This window comes from Phodopus roborovskii, unplaced genomic scaffold, assembly GCF_943737965.1.
Source record: "Phodopus roborovskii unplaced genomic scaffold, PHOROB, whole genome shotgun sequence".
NCBI classification, from domain to species: Eukaryota; Metazoa; Chordata; class Mammalia; order Rodentia; family Cricetidae; genus Phodopus; species Phodopus roborovskii.
In genome coordinates this window covers 12,449,024-12,475,624 of record NW_026125397.1, presented here as the reverse complement: position 1 = coordinate 12,475,624, position 26,601 = coordinate 12,449,024, and the positions used below count along the sequence as shown (strand labels likewise).

Here is a 26,601-nt window from a genome sequence, read left to right as displayed (position 1 = left end):
TAACTGTTGAGTCATAGCAAAAAAAGCAGACTTGGTGCCTTCATATGAACACATATGCAAACAGCTATCTTTAATGTCTAGCTCATTTTTCTGTTCTTAAGGATGAAACTGTTCCACTCTTTTTTTTTTTTTTTTAATGTTTTCCCGTTATATACATTACACATGCAGAAACAGAGAACTGTCAGCAGGAAGTGCAGAATATTAACTGACTGAGCTGGAGAGATGGCTCAGCAGTTAGGAGCACTGGCTGTTCTTCCAGAGGTCCTGAGTTCAATTCCCAGTAACCATATATATTAAAATAAATAATTCTTTTTAAAAAATGGCCCCCATAGTCTATTATATTTGAATGCTTAGTCATCAGGGAATGGCACTATTTGAGAAAGATTAGAAGGATTAGGAAGTGTAGCCTTGTTAGAGGAAATGTATCTCTTACCAAGGATAGGGATAGAGGTGGGAGCTGGCTTTGAGATTTCAAAAGCCCATGACAAACTCAGTCTGTCTGTCTGTCTGTCTGTCTGTTGTCTCTCTCTCTCTGAATCTCTAGATCAGGGTGTAGCTCTCAGCCTGCCTGCCGCCATGTTCTCTGACATACTGATAATGGACTAAGCCTCTGAAACTGTAAACAAGTCCCCAATTAAATGCTTTCTTTTATGAGAGTGGCCTTGGACATGGTGTACCTTCACAGCAATAGAACAGTGACAAAGACACTGTTTGAACCCTAACCTCAGGGCCAGAAAACCAAATCACGAAGATTTAATGGTTTATAGCTAGAGGTGGCTTGACAGTTAGTACAGGAATTCACTCTTTTTTTATAATAAAAAAAACCATACCCTTGAATTTAATTTGTGAAGGCAAATAGTAAACAATCCTTAGAACATTTGGAGAAGGAGGTTATCCTATACCCACCAGGTTGCTGAGACTATAAGTTGGTGCTAAACATTTTTGATAATGTGTGCCAAAACCTTCAAAATTTATCTACTGTTTTCAGTAGCAATTTAATTCTTAGGATTTTATGGCATATTACATTAGAAATGTATATGAAAGTTACACTAAGTGCTAATAAGATTAATATTATAAACATGATATATTTATTGAGATCATAGATTAGCTGTTTTGATGCAATATAATGCTATGACATACAGTAGACACAGAAAGGTATTAAATGGTTACAAATTATGATCACTTATTGATACAGCAGTATAAATGTGTTCAGAATGGATTATTATTTAATAAGGGCACAGAAGCCAAACAAAACAAAACCCTACACCATAATATATATATATATATATATATATATACACACACATATATATTTCTAATATATATTACATATATAATTTTAAATTAATATATTTATCTTTATATGCATGGTTATTTTGCTGCATCTATCACTGTGCACCAAATATGTACCCAGTGTCCACCAAGGCCAGAAGAGGGAGTGGACACACTGAAATTGAAGTTACAGCAGCCAGTTTCTGAGCTGCCATGTGTGTGCTGGAAATTGAACCCAGGTCCTCTGCATGAGCATCCAGTGCTCATAACTATTAAGGCATCTCTCTAGCCCTGTCTATTTATAGTCTATAAACACAGATGCAAATAAAAGAACAATGCATATCAATATGGTAAAACTATTTAAGTGGTTATTTGGGGTTGTGATCATTGATAACCAGCTTCTTTCCCCTCCTCCCCCATCCCCTTTCTCCTTCCCTTCTGCAGCTGGTCTGAGCTGGGACGATATTAGCCTCATGGCATGTCTGTGGAATACCTGCTATATAGTAACTACATTTTAAATCAATCTTTAAAATAAGAAGAAACTCCATCTGTACAATAACACTAGTCTTCATGAATTTGCAAGAAACTGAGGGGGATACCATTATAGCACTGACTTTTCTTTGGGCTGCCAGCTCAAAAATAATGACACAGAAACTTATTATTAATTATGAAAGCTTGGCCATTAGCTTAGGCTTGTTCCACAAGCTCTTATAATTTAAATCAACCCATTTATACTAATCTACATTCTGCCTTGTGGCATTACCTCATCTCCATACTGCCCATCCTGTTTCCTCTGAAACTAGCTGGCAACTCTGCCTTTCTTCATCCCAGAGTCCTCTCTGTCCCTAGAAGTCCCACCTAACCTCTTCCTGTCTAGCTATTGGCCATTCAGCTCTTTATTACAATCACCCCAATTATACCCATAGCAGAAACACATCTTCACACAGTGTAAAATATCTTACAACATTTCCCCCTTTTGTCTAAATAAGAAAAGGTTTTAACTCTAACATAGGAAAACTGTATACAATAAGAACAATTATCAAATTAGGACTGTGTTCACCATGTCCAGTCCATTAGAATTTGGCAAATTTGAAGGAAATACTCTAATGTCTGCCTTATCTTGATGAATTGAAAATTTATACCTAAACCATTTTTTTTAATTATAACTTGTATTACCAGGCTAAAAATATCTTTTTAGACCTTAAAACATTTTCTTAAATAAATAACTTAAGCTTTTTATGTTTTTCAACCTTACAAACATATCTTTTATGTAAGTTTTTTTTCTTTTTCTGAATTTGCTAACAAAGAAAACTGTATAACTATCTAGTCTTCAATCCCCATCTAAGACCCAAGAAGGATAAAATATTATTTGAGTAAACAGGATATTCAGAGCAAATAACTTCCAAAACTATATAAATGACAGAGACAACTGGCTGTTTGGACAGTTACCCCTGCAATGGTGAGGCATTTCTTTGAAGCAGTGATTGTGAAGGACTGGCCTCCCTTGTCTTGGTAAAGTTGAAAGTTGCCTTCCTCAGTGTCCTGCTTGTCCATTTTGGACAGCATACTGTCATCAGTAGAGGCAAGGGCAGATTTTTTGCTCAGTGGCTAACTATACCACAGTGAAAGCAAACTCCATATTAAGGTTTTTCCATGCTCATCATCCATTTTTGAAGAAAATTGGTGCTGCCAGGAACAGACATGCCTCACTGGCACAAAAAGTCTCATGTTATTAAAACATCTTAAATGCCATATTGTATAGATCTCAAAAGTATTTGAAGATCATCTGTTTATCTAAAATATCTGTGTTTGATCTTAGAAACATACCTAACATGGCCACAAATTTGATTGTTAGATAACTAACTACTAAACTACATTTCTTGATTATCCTAAATAGTTTATAATAATAAATTTTAAGGACTAGAAATTTACATTATTTTGTTAAACGAGCTGCATAGGTACTATACCTCAAATACAAGTAGAAACATATACAGTAAAACAAAAATAACCTTAAATTTGTATCAAAATATAAAAATCCATACCAATGTGAAAAAATTGAGATTAATAGTTGCTTTTTAGTTTAGATTCATTAATCTACCAGTTTAGACTAACCTTTCTATATATCTTCCTTTTCTTTTCAGAAGAGATATTTGAACCTGACCCCCTTTGCTTACCTTTCTTCCTGAGCATGACCAACAATTTTAAACCCTGCCTCAAATGATGACAAACATTCATAATCCACTGAAAAATCAAAAGCCATCCACTCCAAATCTTGGGAATGTGTGTCATGTTCTCTAAACTACTTCCTGTTGTCTGGGGTGACAGCAGCATCTCTAGGGTGCCCTGAGAAAATTGAGACAATGGTCAAGACCTGGGAGAGCTTGCTATGTTGTTGATTTTCTAGTCTCTGTGTAATGGGAAAGTGCAGGGCTTATCTGAAGTCCTGGTTGGAGTAGTGTGTGAGGCCAAATCATCTCTTGTTATGAGTAGTTTTTCCCCCTGCCTGTTTGGTCCCACTGCTGCACCAGCTCCAAATAATACACAGAGACACTGTATTAGATATAATTCTGTTGGCCAGTTACTAGCTTCTTATCATAGCTCTGTCTTAATTATTAACCCATTTCTATTAATCTAAGTACTTCTAAGTGGTCTCATCTTACTGGAGAGAGGGGCTGGCATTCTTTTCTCTATCCTCCATCTTGAGTCTCCTCCCTACTCCTTCCGGAATCCTCCTGTCTCCTAGTCCCACCCATCTTGCTTTTCTATTGGCCAACAGTTCATTAACCAATATGAGAAACATTTACAGAATGACATCTCCCATCAATCTCTGCTAATAGCTTTGAAGCTGTTGTAGATGCAGAATTTTGAGGAAACTGAAACACATTCTGAAAGGCTAGATCACTTGGGCTACTTGTCCTTATTGATATCTTGTCCTTTTATTTTCTGAAAACATGCAAACTTTTAAAGGTAACATATATGTATCTGTATTTATACAAGTATGGAATGTGCAATATGCACACATCAGCTAAAGATGATTTTTTGTTTGTTTGTTTTATGCTTGAGCAGGTAAAAGGCATCTGTAAACTTTATGTCTGTTTGAACTGTATAACCAAACTAATATAAATCTATCCATGTCATATGAAAAGGTGGCATGCAATAAGTCATGAGCCAACATGATTTATCATGTCTCACCCAGTCTCAGAAAGCTGTTCCTGTGTAGAGGGATTGACATATACAACACCTGTTTTATAGTTTTTCTTCATGTCTGTAGCTAAGACTTTCAGGAGTTCTCCCTCATTAATTTTGAAGAGATCTATAGCATTTTGTTTCCTATGGAAACAGTCATAACCTCTTCCCCAATGCAACATATTTTCTGACTTCCATTCTGAAGTTCACACACACACACACACACACACACACACACACACACACAATTTAGCAGTTTCCATAATCCAGTGTCTCTTGGAAGTTATTGGTTTTTGTTCATTTGAATTAAAAACATTCAAAGTCAAAAGAGCACCATACAGGATCCAGATACCCTGTGTATTTTCCATCTTTTCAAGTTTTTTTCCTTTTATATTACTTTACTTTCTCTTTAAAGACTTTACTATTTTTAAACTATTTATTTTTTATAACTGTCTATTTTTCTTTTCTATCTTTAGTATCTAAGAACATTTTAAAGTATAGTATAGCTGTTCAGAACCTTTCTTAGTTTGGACCTGACTTTCTGCCCATCTTCAGTGTTTTTCTTACCACATGAGTGAAAACCAGCATCAGTGTGGCTCTGCTAACCCATGTTGCTGGAAGCTGGTTAGTGAGAGTCAAGCCTCATTCCTGTGGGCCCCATCATGGAGTTGTATCTATCTGCTCCAGGCCTGGGAAGTGTTTGGGTACACACTGCAGCAGGCCTTTCTACCTCATCTCCCACTACAGAATAGCACTGGCTGCTCACAGCAGGGCCCCTTAAAGGAGTTGTGCCCTGAGACCAGGATTGCCAGGAAGCCACTGTCTACTCTGAGTTCAGAACTTATTTTTCAGGCTCTATGTGGATTTACTTGCTGCATATTAGGCACCAAATGTAGCAAACTTCCTTAGTGGACTATCTTTGGATACCCAGCTCCCAAATAATGACATGGAGACTAATTACTAATTATTAAAGTTTGGACATTAGCTTAGGCTTTTCCCACTCTAGCCCTTATAACTTAAATTAACTGATTTATGTTAATCTACGTTCTGCCTCGTGGCATTACCTCATCTCATCCTGCTTCCTCTGTATCTGGCAACTCTGCCTTTCTTCTTCCCAGGGTTCTCTGTCCATGGAAGTTCCGCCTAACCTCTTCCTGCCTAGCTATTGTCCATTCAGCTCTCTATTACACCAACCACAACAATACATCTTCACACAGTGAACACATATCCCACAACATTGCATTGTGATCTGTTTTTATACTGTTGGGGTCCTGTGGGTCTCAGACCCCATTCTAGGGGTGACAGGGCCAGGATTCAGGCCAAGTGTGGATTCACCTAGAGGAAGAAGGTGGGAATACTGTGTTCCTAATCGTAAGTGCCAGAAGCATTCAACTGGAAGAAGTCATGGTAAGGAAGGGCAAAGAGGATGGGCAGTATTCAAGACTCGCAGTAGTCATCCATTATTCACCTGTCTGGGCTTTACCGCTGGCTTTTTAGTTTTGAGGTGGGTACTGAGGATTGAGGTTAGGGTCCATGCTTCTACTGACTGAGCTATCTCTCCAGGCCACATGAGTACCATTTCATGTTAAAAATAAGAATTCTTCAGCCTGGCCCTAGGGAGACAGATGCAAGTGGCTCTCTCTGAGTTCGAGGCCAGCCTGGTCTACAAAGCGAGTTCCAGGTCAGCTTCGGCTACATAGAGAAACCCTGTCTCAAAAACAAACAAACAAACAAACAACCCCCCAAGAAGAATTCTTCATTCTTGGGTTAGACTAATGAGTGACAGGGCATTTGGAATGATGCAACTCAAGTGGCCCAAGAGTACCTGAGTCGCAGTTACAGCAGATAGAAATCGGTGGCCCTTGGGTCCACCGCTTCTTATCACCTTGTATCATTCCCATCTGCCTTGGAAAATATTTTAGAATAACTCAATAACAACTTCAGTCTACACACTTCATAGTTTCTTCTTGACATGGATATGTAATTTGAATTCGCTCCCAAGCTAAAAGAAAAAGGGTTGGTTTCCCAAAAATGTTTTCATTGGCTTTAGAAAATTAAAACACACCAGTGTTTGGGTGACTAATACTTCCTGTAAAATAAAGATAGAGCAACACATAATTAAGTTCTGGCTCAAATATAATTGTTGTCTTGGAAACAGTTTTGGGTATGAATATGGTTATGTTAATTTCCCTGATTCCTAACAATGATCCTCCAGTTGATTAATTAGGCCAGGCTACTCACTTAAAAGGGTTAAGGGGAAAAAAAAAAAAAAAAAAAAAAAAAAAGAACAGAAAACCCCATCAAATCAATTTCTCAATTTCCTGAGAGAACACCGAGGGGAGGAAAAAAGGACAAATCTTGGGGTAGTTATTTGTTAGTGCTTCTAAGTATTCTTGTTGGGAGGAGTAGGCGACAAGTGCTTTTTGGATTATTTGTGGTTTTCAAAGATCCTGTCCCACTAGGCAGGAAACAGGAAACTAAGCAGAACACACAACAGTGTGAAGAATCCCTGCCACCGCTTCTTGGGTGCAAGCAACATCCCAGTGCTTTTCTCGGTCCCGAGCCCAGTTTGCAGCAGTTGTGTAGGAAGTTCTACTGAAAGCACAGCCCTTAGGGGCGCCTGCAGGCGCTGAAGGCTTTGGCTGGGGCCAAGTGTGAACTCTAGGCGTGAGAGCGCATCTCAGCTTGGCTCACACTCACGGTGCTGTGCGTGCGAGAGTGTGTGTGCGCGGGTGCCCGCGCGCGTGTGTACGTGTGGGGAGGTGTGCGCCAAAGGGGTGGGGTGAGGGGGAGGGAGCAGGGCCCTAGGTGAAGCACGAGGGGAGGGGGTCGCCCGCTCCCGCCTCTCCCCCCGGGGCAGCAGCGGCTGCGGGCGGCTCGGCCCCCTCTCGGTGACGCCACAGGCCCCGCGACCCCTCGGCTCGCCGGCCGCGATCCCCGCCGCGGGGACAGGGGTGGCGCGGGGCTGACGGCCGCCTCCTCCCCCGGGACTCCTCCGCCCTGCCCGGGGCTCGCGGCACCGCCCCGACCTGCATGCGGGCCGGGTCTCGGCAGCCCGAGGCCCTCGGCGTCCCCGAGGCGGTGCCCTGCCGCGCCAGAGGACGGCGGCGACGACGACGACGAGGAGGAGGAGGAGCCGGCTGCCCGCGCGCTGCGGCCCGGGAGCACGGGCTCCCCGGAGGGAGCTTGGGGCGTCCCGGCCCCGGAGGAGGGACCCGGAAGCAGAAGCGCAGCCGCGAGTGGAGGCGAGCCGCTGCCCGCGCTGCCCGGCGCCGGCTGGGGGTCCCGGCGGCTGGATGGGCGGCGGCGGCGCGGGCCGCGGGCGGCGATGGGCGAGGAGCAGAGCACGGTGAGCGGCGGCGGCGGGCCCTGGGAGGCGCGGGTCCCTGCCGGGGGCTCAGCGGGCCAGCCCGAGTCCCCCAGGCCGCGAGGGGACCGCGCCGGGGCTCCCGGGCCGCGCGCCTCCGCCGCCGCCTCCTCCTCCTCCTCGGAGGCGAGCGGCGGCGGCTGCGGAAGAGACCCGGGCTGCGCGGACGCCAGCGCCCAGGAGCCTGCGAGCAATCGGGCCACGGCGGGGCAGCCGGCGGGTCTGCCACTCACCGGGCCCCTGGACCCCCAGAGTTTGGAACTGCAGCTGGAGCGCCAGGCCGACGGAGCGGCGCCACGGGAGGCGACCCCCGGCCAGCAGCCCCCCGACGGGCTGCTCCTGGACGTGCTTGCCCAGCGGCACCCGCCCCCCGCCAAGCCGCCAGTCTTCTGCTCCGTGTACTGCGTGGAGAGCGACCTGCCCGAGGCCCCCACCGCCGAGTCATTGTCGCCGCCGGAGTCCCCATCTCGAGCCCCGCCGGGGCCGATTCCCGCCAGCCCGCCACCCTCCTTCCCCAGCTCTCCCTTGTCGCTCCCGGCTGACCCCCTCTCCCTCGACGGAGGCAGCATCGAGCTGGAGTTCTACCTGGCTCCGGAGCCCTTCTCCGTGCCTGGCCTATTAGGAGCTCCACCATACTCTGGCCTGGGCGGGGTAGGGGACCCCTACGCGCCCCACATGGTGCTGATGTGCCGGGTGTGCCTGGAAGACAAGCCCATCAAACCCCTGCCCTGCTGCAAGAAGGCGGTGTGCGAGGAGTGCCTCAAAATCTACCTGAGCGCCCAGGTAACTCCCCCTGCCCTCTGCCCGCTCTCGGCCCATTCACCGTGCTGCCAAAGCACTGGGGTGGAGGGTTCCCCTCCAAGTTCCCCAGCAAGGGAAGGGGTGACCCGGCCCGCTTTCCCAGGCCCTCTAGCAATTGCTACCGTCGTACGTTTTATTAAGTGTGTTTTTGTCCACACGGGTTTATTGGCTGTTTAAGTCTGCCCTGAGCTTCAGGTTTTGGTTGGCAGCGGCGGGAGGAATGAGGCGGATCGCCCTCTGATTATTTCTTCGGTGGATTGCAAGCAAGAGCTTGCTCGGAGGAGACCAGAGAGACTGCCTCACTGGCCTGGCATCCCAGAAACTGACAGACCGCGATGGTGAAGAGAAGGGTTGAGATTAGTATTATGTCAGGGCTGTGATACCTGCATTTTAACTGTGTCCCCTCTGTATATCGAAAGTAGGGTAAATTAAAACAAAACAAAAACAAAAAAACCAAAAAACTCTTGCCCACTTGTCGGTTTTCCACACTAAATATTTTTCTCTGCTGAGATTTTAAGCCAGCACAGTACTTTTATTTCCTCAAGAGAGAAACAAACCAGAAAGAGCCAAAGAAAGCAAAGGGAGAGCAAGGGGAGCTTTCAATCCGACAGGCTGCCCGTGGAACTTTCCTCCCCTCCGCCCTCCTTCGGAGAGCTTGTTGGGTTTTTTTTCTTGGAAAGCTTGAGAAGCATAGCAGCCCTCCTTCATGGTGTTCAGTCTGTCGCGTTTCTGCCAGTGTTTTTGCACAATCCGTAATGCCCTTTGATCGCGTGTCTGATTGTCCTAGGCCTATTCATCTTTCAAAACCGTGTCTGTTCAGGTGCCAGCTCTTCTGTGGCGCTGTACCTCATCCTCCAGGCTCCTGCTCAGATGTTTTTAAAATTTGTCTTCAAATCTTTCCTGCCCTGAAATTGTTCTCTTCCTGCCCGCTTGTCTTGCTAGACTGTCTGGATGTCTGACCTGGGTAGTTTTCAGACGATATAGTGTTACACTGGCTGAAGTGATTGACCAGGGCTCTGAACAGTGTGTGAGTGAGTGTGTGTGTGTGTGTGTGTGTGTGTGTGTGTGTGTATTGCTTGGGTCTAGCCTGAAAGTGTGAACTGTGCCCGACTGAAAATGCAGAGAGAGACTTAGACAGACTGGAATGTTACACAAACAGGAGCTTGGCCCAAAGACTGAGACTATCCAAACACCCGGGAGAGAGAGACCGTGGAATCTGTTTTTAGGATTTATCCACTGGTGGAGATTTAAGGCAGGAGTGAGGCTGTTTGTTTGTGGTTGTTTCTGACTTCACCCTGGGAGAGAGAGTGCTGATGTCATGTGCAGAGCCTTGTGGTAGGGCTCCAGCATCCCCAAAATATGGGCCTTGCTCCAGAGAAGTCATGGTGAGAGCAAATGTGTTCAAAAAACAGTACACAGCAGCATCTAATGAGATGTAAACACTAATACCAAGTCACACTTATCTGTTTGTTTATAGGGTCTTCTTGTGTAGCTTAATTTGGCCTCGAGCTGGTTAAGTAGCCTAGGTTGGCCTTGAACTTTTGATTCTAAGGCTTCCACTTTCATAGTTCTGAGATTAACATTGTGGTCCTACTATCTATCTCCAGTTCTATCCCTTACCTACTGAGTGCTGGATATAACCAACCGCCAGCTGGTTTTGAAGGCCAAGGTTGATACTCCTGGTGGGTGATGCCGCCTAACAGTTGGATTCCCAAAGGCAGTTTTCTTTTTGTCAGCAAAAGTTAGTTTTAGGAAGTTGGTGCTTTCGGTGGTAGCGAGAAGAAGGGAGAAGGAACGAATGGAGTGAGCAGTCCTTTTTTATTTTTTGCACATACCAATGTAAACTCCTTCGAAGTGACAGCAGTGTCTGAGTCCTGTCTGCCATCTTTGTGACATCAGGGTTCCCGACCTCCCAAAGCAACTGCAACAATGAGGCATTATCTCAAATAATCACAGCACCAGTTAAGTCAAGGAAGCCAGGCAAGCTTGCACCTCAGGGCCTTGTACTTGTTCCCTGTGTCTAGCGGACTCCCCATGCCTGGACCATTTTGCACCATCTGTCACCCCTACCTTTGGATCCGTGTTCACATGCTGTTCTTTGTGGTCTTCCCTGAGCATCCTTGTCTGTATACATGTGTCCATGTATGTGCAAGGGTTTGCAGGTCTTGCACTTGCACGGAGGTCAGAGGAGAACACTCTGAGCAAGCCCTGAGATGGTGGTGCACACCTTTAATCCCAGGGCTCCAGAGGCAGAGGCAGAAGCAGGCAGGTCTCGAGTTCAAGGCTAGCCTGGTCTACAAAGTTAGTTCTAGTACATCCAGGGCTGTTACACAGAGACACCCTGTCTTGAAGCCCCCCCCTAGAAATAGCAATGCTCTGAGCAAAATTTGATACCCAAGGTTTCTAGGGTAGCCACTGAACAAATATCTGGTATATGCTAAATAGGCAGGAATTAACAAAATCATATGGAAACTCCTGTCCAGGGCTTGCTCAGAGCATTTATTCCTTTGAGGAAGAGTCTCTTACTGAACTTGAAGCTTGTTTCACATAGGCTGTCTCTGCTCCTCAGTCGTGGGGTTAGAGGCATGGATATACATGTTTAGCTGAGGCATTCGAACTCAGGTCTCCGACTTTTGTTCAGCAGGTTCTTACCAGTTGAGCCCTCTCCCCAGCCTCTGTGACCATCTTTTATTATGTATACAGTGTTCTGCCTGAACCCCGGAAGAGGGTACTAGATTTCATTATAGAAGATTGTGAGCCACCACGTGGTTGGTGGGAATTGATCTCAGGACCTCTGGAAGAGCAGCCAGAGCTGAGCCATCTCTCCAGCCCCATCTGTGACCACCTTTTAAAAGTTGAGCCTTATCCCCACACTCCCGGGTTTTAGCTTTTCTACATAGCACCAATACATTATCTTGTGCCTGAGTAGTTAGCTTCTGTGAAGACAGGGAGATTCCATATGATTTTGTTAATTCCTGCCTATTTAGCATATACCAGATATTTGCTCAGTGGTTACCCTAGAAACCTTGGGTGTCAAATTTTGCTCAGAGCATTGCTGTTTCTGGGCGGGGGGATGATTCAAGACAGGGTGTCTCTGTGTAACAGCCCTGGATGTACTAGACCTAACTTTGTAGATCAGGCTAGCCTTGAACTCGAGACCTGCCTGCTTCTGCCTCTGCCTCTGGAGCCCTGGGATTAAAGGTGTGCACCACCACCTCAGGGCTCGTTCAGAGCGTTTTTTACATTTAAGTTGAAAAACAAGACTCAAAGCAGATAAGTGAAATAGGCTACATGTGTTACACTGTTAGATCTAAGAGTTTAAGCAAATTTTTCTCTTATGCAAATTTACCTCCTTTTCCATTGGGTAAAATACAAGATTGGGGTTGTAATATTTCTGATGTGATGCTGAATTGTAACATTTGGTGGTCTTTATATCCAGATGTCTCTGTTTCATGGTCATCTGTACCTGGATCTTCTCATTGGTGAAATTTAACGGTAGATAGTGGTCTGTGGCGAATCCACCAGTGCCTGAGTAAAACCATGTCTAGCTGTGTGGTTGCTGCCTTACTGATGATCCAGGGCAAAAGGGTATTGCAGTCAGACCTGATGGTCCAGATCTGTAATCCCAGCTGCTTGGGAGATTGAGGCAGACAGAGCACAGGTTCAAGGCGTGCTGGAACAACTGTGTGAGTTCAGAGGCAGCCTGGGCCATTTAGTGAGCCACTGTCTCCAGATTTGAAAAAAAAAAAAAGTGTGTGTGGGGGAAGTTGGGGGGGACGGGGTACTGAAATTATAACTCAGTGATGAAATGCTTACTTAGCTTCTGGGTGGTTGTGGATTAAATCCACAATATTCAAAACAAAAATAAACAGTAACAACAACAGCAAATAGGCAGGGGAGATGTTGCTTGCTTTCTCTTTCTCATATGATAAGATTTTCTATTTTATTTTATTGAGACAGGGTTTCTTTGTGTAGCTTTGATTGTCCTTGAACTAGCTCTGTAGATCAGATTGGACTCAAACTCACAGAGATCCACTTGCCTCTGTCTCCCAAGTGCTGGGATTAAAGGCATGGGCCACCACCACCTGGCCTGATAAGATTTTTGACCTAAGCAAGTGTGGCAAGCCTTGACTTCCTGGCTGCTCAAAGCCCTTAGGGGGGAAAGCATGTATTTAAAGACCTATTAGTGATGTTTTCACATTTGAGTTTGTGCCATCTGCTTGGTGCATTATTTAACATCATTTAAGAATGTAAAGCAAGTATTAAACATTTTGCACAAATACTAAAAATGAATATTAATTGTGAGTTGGAATCTTGCCTAGTTGAGTGAACTCCTCTGAGAGGAGTTGCTGTGTTCTTTGACAGAAGACAGGAATTTGGGAGGTTGAAGGGCTTTTTGACTTGGAGCATCGAAGAGTCTTTCAGGGATTGAAGATGTGGCCAAGGGTGATGAGTAGGTATTTTATCACTATTTTAGTATAGGCTTCAGCAATTAAACAGGATCTTTGTGTCGTGATCGGGTAGGGAAATTCTTCTTGGTGGGATGACTTTATAGTATAGTAGTTACCATGCACTTTCTGGCTACCATGGCGAAGTCAAACTATAGATGACAATGTCAATCACTGCTTTGGGCACTGTTAATCTGTGTTATCTCCACATGTCTGGGCTTCCTGGGGAATGCCCTGATGTCCTTCCTTCCTGGTAACTACATGGCATCTCCCTCTTGAATCACTCTCTGAGTTCCTCTTCCCAGAATTCACCTAGTGTGGTAGCCCCACTTTCCTGCCTGGCTACATCCTATCTGTCTATTGGCCAAAACAGCTTTATTCATCAACCAATAAGAGAAACATATATTCTCAACATGCAGAAGGACATCCCCCTCCCAGGTTATGGTACACCAAAGCTCAGAGTGGAAATTACTTGTTTATTGCTTAGGTATATGTATGTTTTATACATACATTTTTTAGAAGTGCATTTCCCAGTGACATTATAGTTCCCAGAGTGCCTGCAATACCTTCCAGATCCCAGGTTCTCCTAAATGTCTCCTTAGCTTGTTTGGCCTTTGCCACATTCTTCTAAGAAGAGGGATGAGTTGCCGTCTTTGCTTTGCAGAAGCCATCCACAAATGTCTTTCCTTCATGGTTTTGATTTAGATAGTAAAACGCGTTGTAAATATGAAATATTAACATTTAGTGCTATGGATAATACAAAGGAAGAATTGAGCCTACTGATGGGCTAGCTAAGGATAGCAGCTGTTGTGGCTTTTAGCACGCTGCTCAGAAGTGCAGGAGATTGGTGGATGCATATGACTTGGAATCTATACACCTGTCCAATGGGTATTAATAGCAGCAAGCAACATATTTCTTCTACACATTGTGAGGAGGACAGCTGCTACATGGCAGTGTCCTAAAACGACTGTTACTATAGTCATCCTTAGAACCAGAGGCCAGAATGCAAATATTCCCTTAGTAAAGTAAGTCATCCAATCTTGACTTAAAGAAGTGTAACTTAATTCTTTCCCTTTAAGTCTTGTTATCTTACTGAACATGGAGTTTGACTATCCTTGTCTTCACATGGGTAGATAGATTTGCAGACCCTCTTGGTAACCCTGAAAGTGAGGGATAATGTGAGCATGAACTCTATCCTGGAGTCACTTTACACATTTCAAAAGCGAGGCTGAAGGACTTTGTATGCGTTTGTGTGTGCACGCGTGTGTGCAGTCAGTGCATGTGTAGGGGGATGTGGTAACACTCGTTTGCACACCTTCCTGACCCGTGTCCTTATTTTCCTCTTCGCTCTGCACCACTTCTCTTTGACAGTTGCGTCCGTTTCTCTTTTACTGTTTCAAGTCTGAGTTGAACTGGGGCTTCATTTCTGCAGTGCAGTTCCCCCAGCAAGCTCTGAGCTCTGGGCCAGCAGTCCCTGGTCCTACTGTGGTGTGGCTTTCCCTGGCCTTCCAGCAGACTGGAGTAGAGGCCCTACAGAGCAGTCCTACACTCTTAAGACATCTCAAGCAATACTGCAAGTACTACTGACTTCCTGTATCAGCTGACACGGATAGATGTGATTTAGTCTAGAGTGGATGGAGCTCACTGTTTAAACCTGCACAGTCCTTAGTCCAGAGGTGATAGACCAAAAGGATGGTGGTAAAGCTTGAGTTCTCAGCCTTTTATTAGTAAGGGTTTGTGATAGGCAACGGAGACAGGCTGCTGGCAGTTGTTTCTTATAATTACCCTATTTGCTAGCTAGTGTTTTGTATTTGCATTAGACCTATCTCAAGAAACCTTTTTGCAGCCTTGCTGGAAGTATTTTTTTGTTTCCAGTTTTCTTGACGAAAGCTCTTTTTAAGTGGTTATATACTTACCTTTTTCCTTTTTCTTCTCTGGAAGCTTCTTTTAAGACCATTCCAGGAAGCAACTAACTTTTTATTCAGTGTGCTGTTTTTTTCTCTTACTGTGTGTAGCCAAAACTAATAAATTTCTATATACTTGTTAATGTACATATGTATATTTATATATACACAGACTTGCACACAAATGTGTGTTTCAGAATACATTGCAGTTGTTGGAATAGAATATCTATAAATACCCTCTTTAGAATATTTACGACATTAACTTCAGGGAAAAATATCTTTGCTGATTTGGTTTTGGTTTATTCATGACAGTTTGGCTGACGTTTAAAAAATGTTTTTTCTTTACGTGCTGCTGATGGAATGTAAGGTGGAAGATGCTCATCACAGGCTGAAAAAAGTGTCTGTTTTATTCCCACTTATTTTGTTAAAAGTATTTTACATACTAAACTGAGATGAAGCCTCTCACATTAGGTTCTTTTATAAAATGAGAATTCAGTGTTTATAGGAATATAGTGTCCAGCATTTACCATTCTCTGTTGTTATAAGCACTTTCCCGCCAGCCTGGTCTCACAGCTGCGTCAGCCCCAAAATAACACACAGAGACTCTATTAGTTATAAAGCTGTTGGCCAATGGCTAGAGATTCTTATTGGTTAGCTCTGTCTTAGATATTAACTCATTTCTATCAATCTAAGTGTTTCCATGTGGTCTTACCCGGAGAGAGAGAGTCCGGACCTTTTATTCCTCTCACAGCCTGCATCTTGACCCTACTTTACTACCTCTCCCAGAATCCTCCTTGTCTCCTAGTCCTGCCTATCCTGCCTTCCTATTTGCTAACGGTGCTTTACTCATTAACCAATAAGAGAAACATATTTACAGAATGACATCTCCCATTTCCACCATCCCTTTTGGGATATTTGTGCTTGGTCTGTGTACACACAAACACTGAGAGCAACTGTTGATTGCAAATCTTCCATCTAATTGTTCTCATCCATAGTTATCATTTCCTATTAGCTGACTTGTGTGTTAGCACCCTCTGTATTACAGGTTCTGCTGTCTGTGCTAAAAATGGAAAGAAGTTAGCACAGTCCCTGGCTTTGTGGAGTTTATATGCTAGGTTATGAAGAAGGCATATGGAAATCATTTAGTATATTAGAGGCAATGGGGGCTGTGGAGAACAAGAAACAAAGCAAAGTTGGTAAATACCAAAAAGGGGATTGTTACTAAGGTCATCATTTGAGGGGTTTTATTAGAAATGGTATCTTTCCCAGTGTCCCTTCCCAGTTAAGACCTTCATAAGCCAGCCATGGGACAGACCATATGCACGTCTGAGAAAACGGCAATAGTGTCCAGGGTAGAGACAGGGATGGCCAGGAGACAGACCCACGTGGTTGGTACGCGGCAGGTACAGTGGGGGTGGATAGAGGACAAAGACAGAGTTTGAGGTCCTAGAGAGCTTACCTTTCGTCTGAGCAAGATGGGAAACTTCGGGGAAATATTGAGCAGAGAGTAGCGAGCTATGACTGTCCTTTAGAAAGGAATTCCAGTCTGTGTGCAGAATGTGTTGTGAAGACTAAGGAGGTATTATTCCAAGCAGGCGAGGTACAGTTGAGTAGAGTGACAGACAGAGGTGTGTGTTTGAAGTGCTTGAATTTTGACTGTATTGCAGTGATAGAGCTGGTGGAATTTACTGGATTTACTAGTTGGATGTGGTGTGAGAGTAAAGGAATTCAAGATGAGTCCAAAGAGAAAACTAGGTTTTCCCTTCAGAAAGACGAGGAACAGTGGGGGAGGACGAGGTTTGGAAAGAATGAGGAGTTTGGAAGACTTGAATGTAAAATGCTGTTGAGATACTCAACAGGTACCTGGAATCTGGCATCATAAGCCAGATCTGAATAGAAGATATGAATTGGAACGTTGACAATATGTAGATGATATTTGATGCCTGAGGCCTGAATGGGGGTTAACTCTGGTCGTATCAATGCACATGAATTGCAGTGTGGGTCATACAGAAGAACCAGCTAAGAACTTGTGAGGGAGAAGCTGACTCATCAAGAAGAGAACAGAGATGTGATGCTCTCCCAGAACTTAATAATGAGCCTTTTAAAGGGAAGGAGGGCAGGAGAGGTGGACCAGGGCATGCAGAGCTTGCTGAGCAAGCACGAGGACCTGAGTTCGGAGCCCAGACACCTACTTAACAGCTAGATACTGCGGCACACATCTGTAACTATACCGCTAGGGAGGCAGAGATAGGTGGGCCCCTGGTTTATTGAGAGATCCTGTAAAATAAAAAAAGTAAGCTGTAAGGGACTTGATATGGTTTTCTAGTTTCCACATACTCACATATACAGGTAAGTCCATGTGTGTATAACACCTCTCCCCATGCACCCAGGCATGGCGAGGTTACACACACACACACACACACACACACACACACACACACACACACACACAATAAAATAAACGGGAAAGAGTAGTCGTCTGTCTCATGTGTTTGAGTCCCAGCAGGATGATGACTGAAAGTAACCATCACTTTTCCCAACTAGAGATGGTTGCTAAATGTGAATGGATCTGCTTCCTTGACAGTTGTGCAGTTGGCCTTCAGATTACAGCAGGTCCAAGCGAACAGTAACAACTCATCGCATTTTAAACTGTACGTAGCACAACAGTGGTTCTCAACCTTCCTAACACTGTGACCCTTGAATACAGTTCCTCATGCTGTGGTGACCCCCAACCATAAACTTATTTCCATTGCTACTTCATAACTGTAATTTTGCTACCGTTACGAATTGTAATGTACATTTTTGATGTGCAGGATATCTAATATCCCACTCCTGTGAAAGGGTTGTTTGACCTCCAAGGTGGTTACGACCCACGGGTTAAGAACCGCTGTCGTACAGTATCCTATGAGAACAATGAAGGGTAGAGATTTAGTAACTTTCTCAAAGTCACTGAGTTACAGAATGTTGGAAGTGGGATTTAAACTTCGATCAGTTTGGTTCCAGAGCCTGCAGCCCTTTTATAGAGTTTACAGTTGTTATCTTACCAAAAAGGTAATGATGACAGAAGGCCCGCAAAACCGGGGTGGGTGGGGCTAATACTGTAGCTAATTTGCGTGTCCTCCCATGGGGCTGGGAGGACAAGGAGTGTGGCCTTGTCAGGTGTGACCATCCCTTTGGAAGAACTGGATGTCTGCGTGGAGAGATCACTGTGGGTGCTGAGTGGAAGTAAAAAGCCACCTAGACGAGAAGCCAGCGTCCCAGAGGGAAATATTTATATCACACAGAATCACATTCTCCCAGTTGAAGGCAGAAAAGAAACACGGTTACATGTTTAAGAAGGTGGGAGCTTCTTGTGGGATTTGTAAGGGAAGGCCCGGACTCTGCGTGAATAACCAACGGAAACTCTAGAAAAGCAGCGATTTGATTTGCTGCTCAGGTAGTGGCAATATGGCGTGCATTCCTCTTTTCTTCCTGACTCTAAGTCACTACTTCACCTATCTTTCTAGTGTTTGCTAACATTGACTCGTTTACTTCTGGGGTTCAGGTGGCCTCCATCCGAACCCATTGCTCTTCCTGTCTTTTAACTGTTGAACTACCTCTCATGGGTGTCCTTTCCATACCTGCCTGTAGACAGTTCATCTTAAATTTTCGAAATGGATTCCTGCTTTTGTTCTCTTCCTCCTCAGAGCTTGTTTTTTCTGCTTTCGGAATCTTTGCTTCCATCACTCTTCCCCAATCCAGAACCTCAGGCCATGCCTGAGTTCTTTTCCCCCACATCCTAAGGGGCTTCTGTGCATTCTGCTACACTTCATTCCTGCTGCCTTTTCTGTTCCTCCTGCCTCCACCTTTCCCCTCTCTGTCTCTGTCTCTGTGTGTGTGTGTGTGTTCGCTCGCACGCGCGCATGGGCGTGTGAGTATGTCACATACATGCAGATGTCTGTGGGGAGCAGAAAGCGGCTGTGGATTCCCTGGAGCTGGAGTTGCAGGTCATAGTGAGCCTGGGTCCTGGAGATCTGTGTTGTGTGCTCTGGAAGAACAGGAAGTCGTCTTAACCGTGGGTGGGGCTTCTCCTCGGTGCCTCCCTCCTGCATGCTGGTGTCTTGATTCCTGTGCTCCAATCTTGTCTGCAATCTCTTTTCCCACATGGAAGCCACAGGTCTCTTTAGAATGCATGGCCATTCTTGGCTCTCTTCTTTTTAGTTGTCCAGTCGTGGTCTCTTGCGTTTAGAGTAGAATGTGAACTTTGTACATGGTCCCGAGTGATCTGACTCTGTTTTTCAAGCTATGTCATCCAGGAGCCCCAAGTGGGTAGCCATGTTAAACTTTTTGTTCTTTGAAGACCTCTGAGTCGCCTGAGCCTGTCCTTGGTAGCATGGACTCTGTCTTAGGAGAGCCCTTGTTCTTCCGTTGCTGGTCCACATCCCTGCTTCCTTCATATCTCATTCTTCTAGACTCAGCTTAGATATTATTCTCTGAGGATTGACCCTATATTCTGCCTTTTTTAAAATCTGAGGCTATAAAACAATGGAAGAGTCCTTCTGCAGGAAATCCATTGTATCTAAATTGCCTCTTTCCTGCTGTGTGTTTCCATTAAGCTATAAAACAGTATGCAGATATAACAGCTCTCAGAGAGTTCCCACTTTAAACTGTGTAACGTTTCCTTTCTTTCTTCAACTGGGAGAATTTGATTCTGTGCCATATAAACATTTCCCTCAGAGAGGCTGCCTTCCTCGTAGTAAGATCTTAGTGCGATCTTGTTTAGGGACTCCTGGGAATCTAGAAAGTGCCTGCTGCACACCTGAGGGCCTGGGTTAGGATTCCCAGTAGCCAGGTGGGAAGCTAGGCATGACAACAGGAAGTAAAGCCAGCACTGGTTAGGTGGAGCTAGGACCCTGCCCCCTCCCCCTCCATGCACACGAGTGATGCACACACGCGCCATGCTTATATACAAAATAATTTTCTCTTGTGTTACAGGCATAGAAGTGGCACCTGAAGTGGGCTTGCTTGCTTACTTTATTTCATACATCCAGGATAGTGTTGTCATACTATCCATGTTCCAGTTTGGATGTCTTTTCAAGGGACCAGATGTTGAACCTTTGTTCTGCTTGTGACACTGTTCTGAAGTGGTAAAATTCTTAAGTGATAGGAGCTAGTATAAGGCAGTCAGGAAATTATGGGCATGGTTTAGAGAAGATACTGGACCCCTGGGCCTCTCGGTGTCTTCTCTTTTCTGGAGCTATGAGCTTGGCAGCTTTCTTAGTCATACATTCCTACTAAGAGGTGCTGTGGTGCTGCAGGCCCTAGGTAACTGCCAGGTGACCGGGAAGGGTAACCTTTGGACCTGAGCCAAGAGTTTTTCTTCCTTCCCATTCCTCCCTTCTATCCCTCCTCTCCCTTCCCCTCTCTTCCCCTCCCTCCTGAAACAGGGTTTTCTCTGTGTAGCCCTCCATGTCCTGGAACTCACAGACATCCGCTGCCTCTGCCTCCTGAGTGCTGGAAATACAGGCGTGTGTGCCACCACCCCACAGTTCGTGTTTTGATTCTTATAAATGGAAAATGTCATGTATTTTGTCACAGTGATGCAAAGCTAAGAGTCACATGAATCCTTTGAAATGAACATTTCAGTATTATCTCATTCAAAACCCTGAAGAAGTTTACTTCCCCTCACCTCACACGAAGATCCTGGTTCCTAACACAGCCAGTAGACTGGACGTGACTTATGTTTTTTAGCCCTTTCCATCATCAAGCTCTCTTCGCTCAAGGGTTAATGTCTTGTTTTTGTGGCCAGCTCCCCTCAGCCTTCAGATCTCTGCCAAGTCTCCATGTGACTGTTTCTTGTTGTCATCGCTCTCAGAGTCCCTTTGACTGTCGGCATGTACTTGTACCTTTTGTATTTATATGCTTGTAGGATGCTTGGTGTTTGATTCTGTGATATTGCGATAGTACCCATAGTGTGTTAGTTACTTTCATAACTAGCACCTTCGATTGGCATCCAGGGTAGAGTAAGTGTTCAGTTAGTGTTTATTAAAACCTAAGGGAATGATAGAAAAGAGAGGTATGTTTAGATTGGTTGAAAAGGAAAATAAATAATTTGAACCTGAACTTTTGACATACTGTTCTATATTTAAATTTGAATGTAAATACCATGGCTAGAGTCTGTCTTCTACCACCCTACCCATGCTCTGGAGTTTCTTCTTTAGGTACAGCCCTCGCTCTGGTAACTGTGCCTGCTGCTTAACGAATTTGTCAGGAACCCAGGGGCTTAAGATGGCTGTTTTATTTTGACCATGACACCGTGGGTCAGGAATTTGGGAACTGCTCTGATGGCCAGTTCATGCTTGGAGTTTCTCATGATGTTCTGATCAGATGTCATACTCGCTCAGCTTGCAGCTGTTGCCACTCAGCTGTGGCTGTCTACCAAAGTGCCTGCCTGCATGCCCCTGGTTCTGCTTTAGGGATGGCTTTCCCTAGAGCCAGTATCCAGCCAGGTGAATGGCACTAATCCTTTCCACCCTCATTTGCGAGTCTCTCAGCAGCATTGCCCCCCCCCCCCCCGCAAACAAGTCCACACAGACTCATTGGGAAGTGGTGTTCACACTATCCTTTTTGGTGTTTTGAGACAGGGTTTCTCTGTGTATTGCTGGCTGTCCTGGAACTCTCTCTGTAGACCAGGCTGTCCTCGAACTCATAAAGGTCCATCTGCCTCTGCCTCGCCAGACCACCATCATCACACCATCCCTACTCTTTTAAGTTCTGTGGCAAAGGATTTTAGAGACATATTTTAATCACTACTACACAATTCCAGGTAAAATGCACAAACATTGTTAATGTAGGTAGTAAAACTTTTTTAGAATGTGTATTTTACTTTGGTTGGTAAAACATAAACATTGAAAACATTCATACATTTCCAATATATCATTTTATTGGTCAATACAATTTAATGTTTTCTTGTACATTGTGTTTAAATAATTTTGTAAGGACTCATGAAAGCTATTCCTTCTTGAAATTATTTTAGATATTATTGTAACAGATATTTTGGCGTCAAGGTTAACTTTTAAATATTCTGATTAGTATTACTTAAAAGTATTCTCTCTCATACAGCTTCCTTCCCATTGTATCAGAATTTTACTCACAGTGGTTAAAGTCTCCATTGGAAAGTTTAAGGGTACTTTAGAATTACCTCTCCTAGTTAATCCTCATCAGCCCACTGTTGGGGTTTCGTTGTTTATGGTAGTATAGCTTGTGGATGATTTTATTGTTTGCTCAGGGTCTGAACATTTCCAGAAGCAACTCTGTTGTACTCAAAGTTGCTTTTCTGTTCTTGAAGAAGAGGGGATCTATAATAGAGGGGACCCGAAATGGAGGGAATCTCTAACAGAGGGACCTGTAATAGAGGGGAATCTCTAACAGAGGGACCTGTCATGGAGGGGATCTATAACAGAGGGACCTGTAATGGAGGGAATCTCTAACAGAGGGACCTGTAATGGAGGGGAATCTCTAACAGAGGGACCTGTAATGGAGGGAATCTCTAACAGAGGGACCTGTAATGGAGGGATTTGTAGAGGAGAGGGACCTGTAATGGAGGGAATCTATAACAGAGGGACCTGTAATGGAGGGAATCTCTAACAGAGGGACCTGTAATGGAGGGATTTGTAGAGGAGAGGGACCTGTAATGGAGGGGAATCTATAACAGAGGGACCTGTAATGGAGGGGAATCTCTAACAGAGGGACCTGTAATGGAGGGATTTGTAGAGGAGAGGGACCTGTAATGGAGGGGAATCTATACTAGAGGGATCTATAATAGATGGGTTCTATAACACTATAATAGTGGAATCTGGAGTGGAGGGGGATCTGTTACAGGGGGATCTGTAATAGAGGGGATACATATATATGCTTGTGTGATGTCCCCCCCCTTCCCGGCTCAGGTAACTTGATTTAGGGTTAGTCCATTCACACGAATGACTAATCCCTTTTAAAGTCTTCCTAATCTATTTGCCTCAATACTATTCTCTACTGTAAAACTTGGAAGCTAATTATAGGCCACCTGGCAAATCATTTTCCTTTTGTGGTGTTCGTGCTTGTGTTTCCTCACGTGATCATTGGCCGTTCTTAGCGTCTGTGAGGCTGATTAGCTCAGGGTCGTGTGTGGCAAGAACAGTCGCCACAGCCTTTCTCCTAGTTGCTGAACGATTGAAACAGCAGAGGAATGAGACAGTTGATGAGAAGCCATTTTTCCTAACGCTTGGAATTTAATTAGTTCATATCTAAGGACAGCTGTCTGGAAAGTTTCGAAGTGACTTTGATGTAGCTGCATTGTCCTACACTTTCTGTGTGGCCTTGGCAGGAAAGGACAGTTTCATTCCTCTGCCAAAGATACCCTGGATGGGAAATGATAGGTACAATCCAAGTGTCCTCGTTTTTAGTCCTCCTTAACTCCTTTTCTGAAAGAAACACCTGATATTTAAGAAGGTAGTATAAAATTGTGTGTGTGTGCAGGTGTGTGTGTGTGCGCGCAGGTGTGTGTGTGTGTGTGTGTGCGCAGGTGTGTGTGTGTGTGCAGGTGTGTGTGTGTGCGCACAGGTGTGTGTGCGCGCACGCGTGTGTGTGCGCGCGTGTGTGCAGGTGTGTGTGTGCGCGCACGCGTGTGTGTGCAGGTGTGTGTGCGTGTGCAGGTGTGTGTGTGCAGGTGTGTGTGCGCGTGTGTGTTATGAGTGTCTGCCTGTCAACTTTCAAAGTTACTTATTTGTGTCCCAGGAAGAATATTTACTGATTTTGAAAAATCCAAGTGTACTCTTTTTCCAGTTAAGTTTTCTTTCAAATGTAGTTTAAACTAACCAAAATAGATAATTCTGAAGTTTCTGTTTTGTGTTGTTCTGAGTTCTAATGTTAGTTTGTGAGTCACCCTTAATAAGGGGCAGTACTTAGAGGGATGCTTAGGAGGAAGATACTGAAAGGGTAATAATTTATTTTCCTAATACTTTACTTGTATCTGTGTATCATCTAAATGGAGATGTTCAGAGAGATTTTAAGCCACTTGTTTAAAGATTTGCAAGTTTAGTGCTTGATTGTGCTCAGGGAAGATAGGCATTTCTCAGCAGCAACTTTCCCATAAGCTATAAACGAAGTGTGTATAATGATGTAGCAAACATAGCAACACTGCCGTGTTTTTCATCTGTCCTTGATTTTAGATACTTTCTCAGACAGTTGTTGTCAAAGTGTCAAAATGAACAGAAGGCAGACTTCAGAAACAGACTCACCAACCGCTTACCCAGTTTTCAGAAACACTGATGGCATTTCTATGGCACTGCTTGTATATGGTTAATTAATTTGTTACACTCAAGATGTAAAAGAAAAAAAAAAAACAAATAAAAACCCCACATCACCGGAATTTGTGGGTGTGGATAGTTCCATCTCAGTGTCCTCTTGGTTTGTTACAGTCTGGATGGCCTGACAAAGCTTGTTCAGCTAAGGAGGCCAAGGTCAAGTGGGCGGTCTTCTCACAGGCTGGTTAGCAACTTGTTGATCTGTGGCCGCAGCCTTAACCCTGCACAGGCATGGAAGGACTGGCCTGCTGCTGATCATAAGACCAGAGCTCTGGCGAGGTGGGGGAATAATTAATCTTGTCACCTTTTCTGGACGAACAAATTGCAGGTTGCACAGACAGCCACGAGTTCCAGAGCTTTTTACAGAGAGGAATCACACTGTCCAAAGCGTTCTTTTCCTTCCGTAGAGCCACACTTTTAGAGACCGTCCTCCAGTAGAGGAGACGAAGAGGAACAGTGAAAGGAAGGGCTCGAGTGTTCTTATTCAATTGAAACAACTTCAGAGCATGAAGTATTTGGCAGCACGGGTTCTTCGTTTGAGACAGGTGGCTCCTGACACAGAAGTCATGATCAGACTTCTCAGAAAACGTAGAAAATCAACAGGTGGGAAAGACGTTCTCCTGGCAGGAGTTAGGGTGTGATATATGAGCCTAACTGCGTGTTGTTGAAGATGGCAGTTCTAGGAAGCGAAAGCTGTGTTTTTAGGAGTAGTCAGAGTTGGAACTTGGCTGGTAACTGAAAAGTAGCTGTTGCCATAGTAGGTGGTCTGACGGGGTGAATGAAGGGTTTAAGATTTGTGAGCTAGATAAGCAAACAGGAAAACACAATCAGAAAACACTTGCATATAAAAAGAGAGGATGTACATTTGACCATGATTGGAGAGGGGACTAGATCAGTCCCTATCACAGCTACAGAAGAAAAACAGAGCTGAATGGTGAGAAGTCCTGAGCAGAGCAAGACCTCCCACCGTGGAGCATGGGCGGTGCCTGAGGGCTGGAAAAGGAGAGCGGAAGGGGGCAGCCGCCGGGCTGCTGCAGCTCAGGCAGTGGGGGGCTGGGGAGGACGCACAGAAGCGCTGTGGGTCAGATTCCGCAGCTCCTCTGTGAAATCGATACTTTTTTCCAAGGGTGATGAAAAATCACTGGACCATTTGGTACAGCTGTGAAGGGGTCATTAATGTTTTAAAAAGGTCCTTGTGTGGAGAGTAACCGGTGTTTCAAGGGAAGAATAGCAGGGAGGTGACTAGGTGACCAGGAGGCAGTTGCTGTGTCTGGAGCGGAGGGGACAGTGGCTTTGCATTGTCATGCAGATGGATTGTCTCTGCCCTAGCTCCTCCTTGCTTTTTGCCTTTCAAAGGTGTTGGGGGTGCTCGGTTAGAGTAGCAGTCCCTGCCAGCGCCTGCAGCCACTCTGTTGAAAGGAAGGCCTGAGGTTGTGCAACCCTGTACACCACAGCAGTCTTATCTCCCAGGCCCCACAGCTGTCTCCTTAGCTTGACTCTGTCTAGGATGGATCTCTGTCTGTTTGCTTGGCTTTGTGTGGTTTGGAAAAAAGTTACTGCCCTGAAATATAGGTATGCGTGTCTGTAGTTATATTAGTGACTGCCCCAAACCAGTTCTTTTCTCAAAAGGAGTTAACCATTTGCTGTTTCCTCTTTAAAAACTGCCCTTTCCTTTTTTCTTTCTTTTTTTGGAAAAGAATCCTTAAAGGGTTCTGGCCATTCTTCTTAGCGCATGCCCTTGCTTTTTTGAGCTGGTTAGTAACTGCTCCTTCTCTAGTTAACAGTGTTTAATCACCTGTTCTTCCTTCTAACTCCTGGTTTTGTAACAGTATTCTTCTCTGTTCTAAACTCCACTTCCTCTGCCTTCAGTGGCACAGACTCTGGGGTCATGGCTCCAGCAGACCCAGACTGTGCTATTTTGACGTGGCTGGTCCTAGTCTTTGTTTGCAGTATGCATATAGTGATAAAGTGGCTGCTTCAACAAAGGTTTGCTCTGTTGGGTGTATGCTCAGTACCGAGTTGCCCCTCCTTCCAGTACATTGATTTAGTTCACTCAATGCCTGGGGATTTCCTCTGATACATCCTATGTTTATTAGAAAACCTGTAACATTGAACTGTTTTATAGTGTCAGTGTGATGTTTTTCAGTGTATGATTAAAACCTCAAGTATTTTACATTTCACCTAGATTTGGACTCTAGTGTGTTTTGTAGGCATTTTAGGAAAATACAAACATGTACATATGTTGCAGCATCAGCTGTGCAGCTCACTCTGTGTGACTCACCACTAGAAAAAAGCAATGT

At 44.5% G+C, this 26,601-nt stretch overlaps 1 protein-coding gene across 1 annotated transcript in view; it reads left to right on the top strand.

Annotated features, from left to right (window-relative positions):
• The first annotated feature begins 7,335 nt into the window (after positions 1 to 7,335).
• Rnf217 (ring finger protein 217) overlaps positions 7,336 to 26,601 on the top strand; it is a 107,793-nt gene continuing 88,527 nt past the window's right edge. Inside the window, 2 exon segments of the mRNA XM_051175494.1 lie at positions 7,336 to 7,919; positions 7,921 to 8,608. Coding sequence (XP_051031451.1) covers positions 7,492 to 7,919; positions 7,921 to 8,608 — 1,116 coding nt within the window. The 5' untranslated portion in view covers positions 7,336 to 7,491.